The sequence below is a fragment of the Vidua chalybeata genome, chromosome 1 (assembly GCF_026979565.1).
Source record: "Vidua chalybeata isolate OUT-0048 chromosome 1, bVidCha1 merged haplotype, whole genome shotgun sequence".
NCBI lineage: Eukaryota > Metazoa > Chordata > Aves > Passeriformes > Viduidae > Vidua > Vidua chalybeata.
In genome coordinates this window covers 19,666,892-19,679,354 of record NC_071530.1, presented here as the reverse complement: position 1 = coordinate 19,679,354, position 12,463 = coordinate 19,666,892, and the positions used below count along the sequence as shown (strand labels likewise).

The 12,463-nt window shown below is 35.2% G+C and overlaps 1 protein-coding gene across 1 annotated transcript in view; it reads left to right on the top strand.

The window, feature by feature from the left end:
* The window catches only part of MALRD1 (MAM and LDL receptor class A domain containing 1), a 232,774-nt gene that overhangs the window by 11,402 nt on the left and 208,909 nt on the right, over positions 1-12,463 (top strand). The window contains exons 5-7 of the mRNA XM_053963779.1: positions 1,605-1,698; positions 5,349-5,492; positions 9,010-9,167. Coding sequence (XP_053819754.1) covers positions 1,605-1,698; positions 5,349-5,492; positions 9,010-9,167 — 396 coding nt within the window. The remainder of the gene's footprint in view (positions 1-1,604; positions 1,699-5,348; positions 5,493-9,009; positions 9,168-12,463) is intronic.

Below are 12,463 nucleotides of genomic sequence, written 5' to 3'. Positions count from 1 at the left end.
TGAAATTGAAGCAGCCTCTGATTTTGCTCCAGCAAAGTGAGCTATTCCCTCTTTAGCATTGTCTAAATCACTTTTTCTCACTATATTAAAAATATCTGACTATGATACCCCAGCTGCAAACTATAGGTAGATATGAATTTTAAATGAAGTTATTAATAAATAAATCTTGAGTTCAGAATGAAACATATCTGTGCAAAGGTAAGCTATTTGCCAAATCATTGATATTAAATAATATTTCTGGTGTTTCTAATTATAAAACAGTGCACTATATATTGTTTTACGAACTCATCTGAAACCATGCCATGATAGAAACAGAAAATATGAATATGCTATTTGTCCTTGTGGTGGTATAATGAAAGTGCACATTAACTGAACATATCATTGCAGCAGAATTCAATAATTCAAAATACTGTTTTCTGAAACAAATCAAATGAGCAAATTTGCAAGATTCTGCATTTCATTCATATAAACGTATTTTTGAATGTGGTATGGCTGCCATTCTTCTTGTGCTAGCCAACTGCAGGTTCAGTAAAACAAACAAAAGACAAAAGATTACACCTCTCAAAAAAAAAAATTCCAATTCAGAACATAATGGTCATATCATTGGATAAGTTGTGTCATCTTGTACAGCAAAAACTCAGTTCTTGGTAATTTATAAGTTTTCCGCATCAATCTGTTAAACTATGCATAATATTGTTGCTGAACTCTCAAGGTAACGTTTGAAAAATTATTGCTAACACTGTGAATTCCTTAATAAGAGCTAGAATGTACCTCTAGGTCGATCGTGCCTCCAAGACCCTGGAAAATCCTAGAACTGTTTCATCCCAAGATGTGGCTAGGGAATATTTTAAGGAAAGTTATTCATAAGATTGATTTGTTGGGTTGTTTTGATTGGTATGTTTTTGTTGTGTTTTCCCAAGGACTGCGATTGACTGCAAGTCAGTTCCCTTGTACACCACTGCAGAAAATGTGTAATAGTCTGTGCATTTACAAATGTGGATTGAAATCTGCCCTTAAGATGGAAAAGTAAAATATTTGTAACTTCCTGTGTATAGAAGACTTTGGTGGGGAAAAAAAACCCCACTGTTGTAACATTAGAGCAGAATAACTGTCAACCAAGTACTCCTCAAGGTTTTTTGCTTAAAAATGTGATGAAAGGCTTCTGAATAACGGGTGTTTTTGCTCTGACTTTTCTCCATGCTTTTGAGAAATTTTAATATCAATCAGAAAATATTCATATTTCTAGTCTCTGGTGGAATAATGGCTTGATAAAACACAAAATCCTTTGTGTTCTATTCTTTAACTGTCATGATCCTTGCTTAGATTTTAAGGCATTTTATTGTGATTTTCAGATCCTTCCGTTAAATTCTACTTTAATCTTGAGTTAGATGATTGGACTACGTATCTGTACTCAGATAAAAAAGCCACAGGTGTGTCAAAAAGCCAGAATGATAATCCTCCAAAATTGTTAAATGTGTGATTAGAGTTCTCATATTCCCATTAGATACTCCATGGACTCAACTGGCATATATTGTGTGCTTTTTTGTTTTGTCTGTGACACTGATAAACTCTGTTTCTTGTTGATTTGCTGTTAATCTCTTTAGGTTATTTTTCTGGGGATGGTGAAGACCCAGAGACAAGGTGAAAGTGTTGCCATTGATGATATTACCTTTAGTGAAGGATGTTCTATAGCACATGGTAAGAATACCTGTTTTTCAGGAGACAGGTCATTTTACAATGTTTTTTCTCTGGATTAGAAGAGAAAAGACAATGGAATTGTTTTGTTTTTTTAACCGTGTACGTGTTTTCATTTGGCTCATTTTCATTTCCCTAAACAATCATCTGTCTTTTCACACCTAAACACAGTTATAACGAAAGACAATAAATACTTTAGGAAATCTGATACATTATAAATGTAGGATGCAGTGGGTAAAAAAGATCTGCTGTTTTTGGCTGAAGAATTTATGTGTTCAGCCAGCTCAGGCAAAGCTTTGGAGCTGACTAGGAAGATTCCCAAGGCACTTGTGTATTTCTAAATGCAAGAAGGTCCTGATCCTCAGCTGTGCAGTGGGGTTATGCTGTTCTGCTCTGCTACATCCAAGAGCTGTAATGTCAGGCTGGTCATCTCTGCAGTCAGATCATCCCTGCATGTCAGGATTCTTCAGCAAAACATTTCCTATTTCCCTTTTCAACCCAATGTATTTTCATGGAAAAGGACTGCTACCCATCCTAGCATAAATTAAGTTGCTTGCTGCTCTGTATTACACAAGAGTATTGCCCTCTGGCACCTCTGTCACACCCTCAGGTGAGTGCAGTTCTGATTCAAAGCATCTCCTTTGTCTTCCTTTCTTTTATTCTTGGCATGGGCACAGAGGGTTTAGACTTTAAACTTAACTTGAGATATTAAAAGCAGTGTTTGACACAGACCAAGCTAGGTTACATGGTTGGTTTTGTGTGTACCATACTCCTAAATAATGCTCTCTAGATTTCCCTGTAGGAAAAAACTATTGAAAAGAGATGCACATGGGTATCAATAGGTTAGAGTGCTAAGCAATTTCAAGCAGATCACATTAAGAGCAAGATACAAACCCTAATTTAATGATGCCAGCAGACATATATATTTAGATTTCTGTAATTCTAGAAACCTATGTACTTGTTTAACCATTTGCTGTGGGAGATCTATTTGTAAAAATACATTGAGTTTTTCAACAAAGTTCTTCTATAGCAAAAACAAATCAAACCAAAAGAACTCAGCTATGAGATGAAACACTGTCTCAAAGAGATGGAAGAGGGGAAAAAAAAAGAAACTGATGTATGTTTTCACCACATCTAAAAATCCAGGTATTATACTTACCTTACATGGCAGCTGTTGAACTCCATGCTGTGGCTTACAGATTGAGCTGCTGCACTGTTAAGTGCCTCAGGTATATTCTAGTAAGAGCCAGTTCTTATCCTGTGTTTCCTCATTAGGAGAAGTCAACTTCATTAGGTGACATCTAAATGGCTCACAGCAGCTAAAAAACAGGGTCAAAGAATCTTAATTTTCTCCCTGAAAGAAAGTGTTACTACTGAACATTTTCCAATAATTAAAACAAAAGGTCAGACTAATGGTTGGTTGAATTTGAAATAATTTTTCTCTAGTCCTTATGGAATGTCTGGATAAGTAGACTTTTAATGAAAACCACTTGAATGTCATGAAATCTCTAGTTAAAACTTGCATTCTAATGTACTCTTCATGATTTTTAATCCTGGTACAAATGCACAAAAGAGATGATCTGGGCATTTCTATTCATTAGTATGGCTATGATTTTAGTGTTGTGAGTAAAATATCCTAAATTTTTGTGCCTTCAGGAGTTTCCTGATGCAAACTGTGATGGTTAAATATAAAAGTAATTTCATTATACTTTAGGATCTTTCTTCCCTTCCATCCCTCCCCTGTCTCCCAAACTGTCCCACTTCAGTCTGTTGTCCAGTTCTGGTGAAAGACAAAACTTCATGCATTGAAAAAATGCAACTAAAACCCTACCTTCAGTATAGCAATTTAAGATACTCTACAGTTTGTAGTTTCCCCAACAGCTGCCAAATAGTTTATCACTCAAAACCCCCACAGCTCTTTATCATACATTTGAGTATGGGCTGCAGAAAAAAAAAACAAACAAACAACTTTGGCTGTAAAACAGAAAATATGAAGTTATTTTCTGGAACACACAAAATGTAAAATTTCCTTTAATTATACCTTTTGTAGACCTTCTGTTCAAAGGCTTCATATTCTTATCCAAGTGGCTGCTCTGCAGAATTCCCTCTCAACTTCCAAAAATTATATATGTCAAGAACCCCATTAAGATTGTCCTTCTTATCTCTATATAGAGATGAAAGAAAAGAGCTCCAAGGCATGAAAGTGGAATGCTATAAGGTAGAATGAGGTTTTTGTCCTCCTTAAGTCACTTGTAATGCAGAAGTGACAAAGCCTCACTGCAAAATTATGGGGTTTTTTTCAGGAAAACTGAAGTAATTATTTTTGTATTACTTATGATGTATAAATTTTTACAAAAATCCAATATGAATACTTAAACTGACAAAATCTTAAATTTAATTCCTTAGTTAATTCTAATCCTGCTAAGACGCAGCCTTTAATATTACAGAAGCAGGTATTTGAGATGAACTGCTACAGGGAAGGGAGTCAGAAAATCCAAAATACTAATCTTACTGTTGTCTGACATGCTGTGGCATTAAGAGCTAGAAAATGGGTATTTTGATAAAACAAAAAAAACCTCAAAATATATAAAACTAAATTAAAGAAAAAACCCCACAGAATGACTCAAAATGTTTTGTATCAATACTTCAAAAGTGTCAAAATATGATCTTGATTTCTTTTGAAAGAATTTGCAAGTTTTTTTGTTTTGTTTTTTTTTTTTTTTAATGCTGAAATTTGACAAAATCCATCCTTTTCCAGACCCTTGTAGAATTTTGCATTTTCCATAGGAAACAACTTTTTGACAAGCTCTTTCTTGGATAATACACATGATTTGAAAACAGCGCACACTTATTCAGCACTAGAATAGGGAAGAAATGAAAGCTTTGCAGCCCTGCCTGGAAAGCCTATTTCACTGAGGTGTCAGTAATGTGAATAATACAATGTCTCTCAGGTGAAGGAGACAGAAACATCTATGTAAACCAACCTGAAACTGTTTTCTCCATACAGCTAGGAATCTCTGTTTTCTCTGAGATATCCTGACTGCTATTTAATAATGTGTCTTAAACAGGAAATTATCTTTCCCCTTTATAACAATAAGAAGTGGAACTTCATTGTCACAGTGCAATCCTGCTTAAAATCCTGACCATTGCTGAAGGCAGCTAGTTTAGTCAGGCGTGCTGTGCCCTTAAAAAGCTCTCAAAAATGTGGTGATGCATTCAGAACCTTTCTGTCTCTAGAAAGAAGTATTCTGTTATGAGCATTGTGGAGATGCTGCTGAGTTTAACCTCAATTAAAAGTGATTTTTCTGTAGCTATCACCTAGAAAAGTAAATAGGTATTTCTCATTATTACATGTCAGTTTTTATGTTACCTGGCAACTCTGCGGAATTGAATTCATGGAGGTTGTGATCACTGGTTAACATAAATAGCACTCCATTGCTTTGAAAGAAGCATCTGTCTTGAGGGAATGATTTCTTAGAATATTTAAAGATGGCAGGCTGAAATACAGGGCATCAATGAGAGATGCACAGGGCTTTTGAAGCAACCTTTTGAAGAAGCAGAAACATAGCCAAGGAGTTTAATAAGCATAGTTTTCTAATGGGGAATAGTCTCATAAAGAATGACTTTTTAAGAAGTCTTTGTTTGTCTTTTAGTACCACAGATTTGCATTTTTGAGCTTGGCATGTGCGAGTGGCACTCAGACCAGCCAGCTGAGCCTGCTCGGGGGGCACGGCTGCAAACCGGGCACAAGATTGCCTCCTGTTCCTTCCTGAAGGATTCCAACAACAATACTGAAGGTGGGGATTTGATTTAACTCAGAATTACTAGATGTCATGAAGAATATAGTGCTTTTTATAGCAAGATGATGCCTCAATGCCAAACCAGAACAAAACTACATACTTGCATGTATTTTGTACTTAAATTAGGTTTTGTTTTGGCTATTTAATAAGGACATTGTGAGCACTCCTTCTGGTAAGACATAAAATATTTTATTGTAAGAATTAATGAATTTTTTTCAGGTATTCATGAAATATTTTAACATAAGAATTCTAATATAAACTAATAGCTGATTTATTCTCCAGTTTATTCTTTGTATGAGATCTGTGCAAGAATTTGGTGAAATTAAATGAAATCAAATCAAATTCATCTATGTCCCCAGCCCCTGTGTGTGTGTTTTTCTGTTTTGTTTTGATTTTGATACTTTGCAGTTTGACTTGTGTAGTACTACTCTGCTTGAGCATACAGTCTGGAACTTGATTTTAAACCTTTTATTAGGGAAAATGTAAATAAACAATTATTCTAGAAAATAGTGTCCTACCTTTAAAATCAATAAAATTAGTCCAGATGCAATTTTAAGAAATAAGGAGCATCACTTGTTTTTGAAGTCACTGTGTAGTATGTCTCAATGGGTTTATGGGAAAGGTTTTTGAAAGCTTAGTGATGTAAATCTCTAAGTGTTCTATTGTGAGATGGAATTGTCTTGCCTGCTAAGTGTTTGCCTTGTGTACTGAGACTGCCTTCAGAGGGGTCAAGTACTGCTAGTTGTAATTATGCAGTTTGTGATGCAGCTTTGAAGAACTGATATTGTGGAGATTACTGCTTGAGCTTTGAACCCACAGAAATGGAGCACATCTCATTGATAGAAGCTGAATGAATGTTAGATATTGTTTTTATTTAAAAAAAATATTTTTAAAGATATTTTAACATGCATTTCAAGTAACTATAAGCCAAATTATCATTGAATAGCAAGGAAAAGTGCCTGAGTGTACACACTATGTTAAAAGTAATTTTTGCAGGTATGTATAATGAAGAGCATAGAGTAAAGCAGATTTTTTTCCTCTTAAATGTGAAGAGTCATATCATCTTCCAGTTTCCACTGGTGGATCTAACAAACAAGAGACTTTTCATTTGATTTTATTTGAAAAACCTCCCATAAAGTCATTGTATCTGTGCCGCACCTTAACATGACATCTTAAGGGCTAGGAACAGGTATGGATTTCCCTTTTAAGGCAATATTGATAATACAAAAGAGATTGAAATTCTGTAAGGACTTTTATAGTAATGAATTACAAGCACTGTATATGGAAAGAGAATATATTTGGAAATATTTCCTGCATAGGTGCTTGGGCATTACTGTATGGATATGCACAGGCAGCTGAGTAGGCTGAATTTCCCCAACTGCTTAGAGAAATTCCCTGTGCTTCTAAGTCATAAAGAAAAATGAAAATGTGTGAAGAAACAAGCATCAAAGCAACGTACAGAATTTAATTCATCATTAACATTGAAAAGTATTGAAAATGTAAACTGTGATTCCTGACCTCTCAATACATTCAGTATTTCTATTGATGCAGATTAGTTGAAACATACATGAAGAGGTTGAATGTAAAAAAAGTTCTATAAACTAAAGACATGGTATGCAAACTGCAAAAATACCATGCTTGAGGGCTCACTTGCAATGCAAATAGAGCTTGACTAAGCTTTATATTCTGATTTTGATCAGAGCTTTTACTTCTATAAATAGAAGAGAGGTAAGAAATAAAATGATAAAAAAAGAGGTCTAAACAATTATATTTATAAAGAAAATATTTCTTACAGCCTTTGAATAATCCTCCCTTGCTGGTGTCCCTAGATTTAATAAAATAATTTTTGTCCTTGAAAGACCCTTTTTCTTTGTTCCTTTATTGCTTTTCTTCTTTATTTTTTGTATTTTAGGCAATTTATCTATAATTTTTCCTCTTAATTTCTCTAGCATCAAAAGTTCTTCCAGAGGTTTTATATTCCCCTGTAATACTGTTCAGAAAGTACTTTTTTCTTGTTTTTCTTTTTTCATATATGTTTCATATATGCCATTGTAGTTTCCATAGTTTATGTTTCTTGCATTGGATTAAGCAGAAGCAATCACAATACTTGCACAAAATGCATTCCCTAAAGTAGAGTAAGTATCCTTTATTGGATACAGGATCATTCTGGATGCTTCATAGGACTTTGGTTTATCTAGAGCAGTGCATTTGTTTTCTTGTCAGAGAATCATGTCAACTCCTCTTTGCCCTGTTTTTAAAGATTCAAGTACTTGAAAGGAAAGAGGGAAAAGAATGTTAATTATCACTGGGCTCTGAAACTAAAATTGGGTGGTTTTGTAATGGCATCAGAGAACTCTGAAGTTTGATAAACAACTGGTAGCATATCTTCTAGTGTTGCATATCTCTCTTAGGCACAAGATAGTAGTCATAGAAGAGTAGATGCTTTGTTCATGTCTATGAAGGAGAAATCTGGGTAAAATCTACAATATTTTCTTATATAAACGTTAGTTGCTGTGAAATTACAAGCTTAACTACAAGGAAATTTCAAGAATATATTACAGTGTAAGTCATTGCATAACACAAAGATTAAACAGGCAGCAAAAGGAAAAGAACATGGTTCTTTATAAAAAAGCTTTTATTTTTTGGTGAAATGACACTTCCTTCACCTTGAGATTGTGTAACATTTCCATTTGAGATAAGTTGTATTTAGAGAAATAAACACAGAAATGGCAGACTTAAGACATTTAATCAGTCCTTGTTTATTATTTTAATAGTTGCTGCAGAAGGTAGTAAAATATTCAGTGACTCAGGAGGCAGGGGAAAGAGCTGATATATTTAGTAAAAAATATTTAGCCTTTTTATTTCTGAAAACTAATAGACACTGTTGAGGGGATGGAGAACTCCTTTAGATCTTTGTAGGAATGCTTTTATAAGGGCCACTAGGTCAAGAAGAGCACAAATTGCTTTTCTGCTTCAGCTGGAAAGACAATATGCTTCCAACATTTTGTTGCAGAAGTTCTGTCTGAGAAGTAAAGACCTTGATTACATGGTGGAGACGTGACTGCTTCCTGTAGCAGTAATGCAGATGACCATTTTTCTTTTGTTTTTCTAAGCATTGCTGTAAAAAGCATATTTCCTGGAAACCACAGTGGGAAGAAAGCCCCATTTCCACATATATTTGTCATTAAATATTGAATGGTTGTAAATGTCAGGATGCTGAACTGGGACATCTTGCAGGTTTTAGCATGCAAAGTAAAAAATTAAAGATACTATCACTGATGTAATTTTTGGTTGCTAGGGCTATCTGTGAGTAAAATGAAGACATATATATATATTTATATATTTAATAGGAAACAGATGACATCCAAGTCACATCATCAGCATGATGATCAGATTTCATTCTTGCTGGGATGGGTCTTTGGTGTAATTACATGAGAGTAGTCCTTATTTTTACGACTGAGAAAAAAATGCTTTCTGAAGAAGTGACCTTTATTTCCTTTCCTTTTTTCTTCAGGTCATTTTGAGTGGTTAGAAATTAACAACAAGGCATTATGTGAAAGGGTCCACCTAAACAGCTCCGTGTGTCATTGTTCCAGCAAGACTTGCCATTTTCAGTTTCACTACTCCATGGCAGATAACAGTGTTCTCAAGGCAGTACTGCTTATTAATCAGGTAAGTAGAAAAGTGTTCATTTCCAAAAGGTAAAGTTATAGCAGTCCAGGTGTTACCAGACAAAATGCAAGATACACCTGCTTCTGCATGCCTGTCCCCTGAGTCAGCTTGTGCAAAAAGTAACTTGGTTACAGGTAATTCCACTGGTCTGCGCAATTGCAAAACCTGGGTGTTCGCCATCTCAGCCATGAACTGATTTGATGGGTGAAGGTTCTGCAATAAGGCTTCAAGGACAAACCCACCTATTTCACAATTAAATCAATTGCAGATTTCAGGGGGGAAATCTATAGTAACAGCTTTTCTAGTCTTCTTCCTGTCATGGAATTAAAAAAAATAGGTGCTTTTTTCTATTGAGACATATTAAAAAAAAGTTGTTGACTCAGGATAGCGGGAAAGTTCTTGAACACCTACTTTGCTTTCCCAAGTGTTAGAGCAGTAATTTTTCTATTCTTCTACCTATTAGTAGATAAAAGAGCCCTGCCAGAATGAAACACAAATGTCAGTTGAGCATTGCTAACTATTTCCATCTTTCTTATTGTGGGAGGATGGATTGTAAAAGAACAGAGATAGTGCTGAAGGCAGTCTCACCTCTGAGGATTTGCAGCTGTGCTAATTACCAAAGAGTAGGAACAGCCTTGCCCTTAATAGGTCACAGCTCTGTCCAATAGGGATGGGTGTTATAAAAGAGTGGATTAGCAGGTTGGGAGGAGAGTTGGAGTCAGTTGGCTGTGTTGTGAGGAGGAAGGGTCAGGTGGTTGTGCAAGGGACAGGAAAGAGCCAGCTGCCTGTTTGGAAGGAAGAGAAAAGGAGTCAGTGTTGTGAGGAGCTGCCCATGAGAACTCCCAGAGAGAAGGTATGGAAGTTTTACAGTAGGATGATGAACTGATGGTGACAGTCAGTTCCTATCCACCGTTGTCTGGTGCCAAGCACTGACGCTTACCTCCCCTACCTTGTGAGACTTTCTACTATTAGGATGTTCTCTTTTAGAAGTCTGGTTTGATAGGTTAGTATTGATGCTTGCACTGTTACTTAATGAAAGCAAGATTAGTAGAGCTGCTCTCATTAAGTTAAAGGCTCTCATATCTTGATGGATATGAGGTGAATTCTTATCACCCAACAATATACATATTTAAATATTAGATCCACTTCATTCACAAAGATTAGAAGCTAAAAATCCCAAAGTATAACACAACCAAAAGGTCTTAAAATAAGGACAGGTAATGGAAATAATTTATTTCTTTCTGATTGTGTCTTTGAATATTCATGAAAACAACTCCAGGGTTTTGCTCATGTTTCATTTATAAAAGCCAATACTTGTATTTTTCTATGACCCTTTACTGTGTCAGGAAATTGTAACATAATCAGTGTTCTGGTCAGAATGCATAGATTTTTGTGCCATAGTGCTTACCATAAAATTCCCAGGTATGACACTCGCAGCAACCTTGAGACAGAATAGGAATATTGATTTCAGCAGTTCACCTAAGTCGAATCAATGGATCCAATTCAAGAGTTTTCTTTCCCTGAAAACAGAGCAACTTATGTAAGTGAAAACCGTAAGCAAACTGGCATATAAGTTCCCATAGAACTGGGAGCCTAGGTTGAATTAATTGATAAATTGGTCCTTATATGGTCATTAGAAGAACATTTTCTGGCATTTATTGCATCAGTCCACTCTGTTTCCACAGATTCTTCTAGCCCTTTTACGTTTTAGTTATTGAATTTCTCCTTCAATCATAAGTGTATGTATTACACATAGACTTATTTAAAGATGATGTGAGTTACTCATACTGCAAAATTTGCCAGAAAAATCTTCAGAAACATAAGCTTCTGCTGGTAGTTTCAGGAAAAATAAAACAATGTACAGACTCATGATTAAGACTTCTTAAACTGAAATGAAGGGAGAGTTGGCTTTTTCACATTTTGCTACTGAATCATTAGGTTGTTTATGAAAGACAAATGAATCTTCAAAACTAGCCAATACTAAGAAATAGAAGTGAGGGTTGAGTGCTTGTTCTGATCCTGGAAGACAACAGAGCTGCTGTCCTGGAAGCTGTCATTCAAAACAGCCTCTCAATTGTGTGTCCCTTGCAGTTTCCTGTACATCCTAGCACTGTATTTATTGATCAAAACCTCTTGTCTTTTAATAAATCTTGCTAATTCCCAAAACTGACAGGCCCAACACACCTGGAGACTGGATTATAGTCAATGTACAGTTTCAGTACTGTTCTTAGAGGCAAGTGACACAGATATTGTAAATTTATCCCTGGCCTACCTCACTCTTTCAATAGAGGGAGCAAAGATGAGTGAACATATTTTCTAATATAGACATTGTGGTATCATTTGGAAGACAAGGAATTTAAATTGTTTTTGGGTATGAAGAAGGACAAGGAAAATAACTGTAACCTGTTTTTTACTTACATCTACTTTGCAGTCCATGATAATCTGCAGCTTTTCCTCTTTTCTTGCTGGTTTGCCAAACTGCACTTCATTAAACACAGCTGCATTTGACTATTTGATTTTTTCTTTCTTAATTGTGACTCATATGTCTTTGAACTTTGCCTTATTGGTTTGGAAACTGGTTTCTGTGTACTGAGATGATTTTAAATGCAAATGTTCTTTACCATGCTTGTAATTCCTCCCAATATAGTATTTTCTATGTTGTTTTGAAATTTATTTTTCATCTAACTCTCCACACTCTCCAGTCAGTTAGTCAGCACTATAATTATATCAGGTTCTGGAACAGACCTATGCAGAACTTTATTATAGTTTTCTTTTAGTTTAATAGAAAACTTTTGACGTTTTCTCTTTGAAATAAGCTCACATTTCTATTTGCACACACATTTTACAGTAATTTCATTACAGCAAATCACCACAATTTTTTTAAAGTGTGGTGTTTTAAAGTGTTATGTGAGATTGTTAAAACCTTAATACAGTGAAGTAAATAATTTTTCAAGTCTGTTTATGATGGAAAAAAAAAATTACACTGCTAAACACACTTGCTTCTCATCAGAAGCAGCTAATACAGGTTTCTCAGTTTCTAATTCTCTAGCTGCTTACAAGGTTGCTAGCAATTTGTTCTAGTGTCTTAAGTGTTGTTCAGCATTTTGGCTATAATTGCATGCTGTACTTATCCCTTAGCTGCCATATGTGTCCTTTGTTCTCCCAATTGTCTAATTTCCAACACATTCTCCTAAGGTTCTCAGAGCTTGCTGTTGATAGTAAAATATTCCTTCCAGTATAGAACCTCTACTTAAAAGTTTGTGATTCTATTCCAGTTTTAGTATTTCTGGCTTATA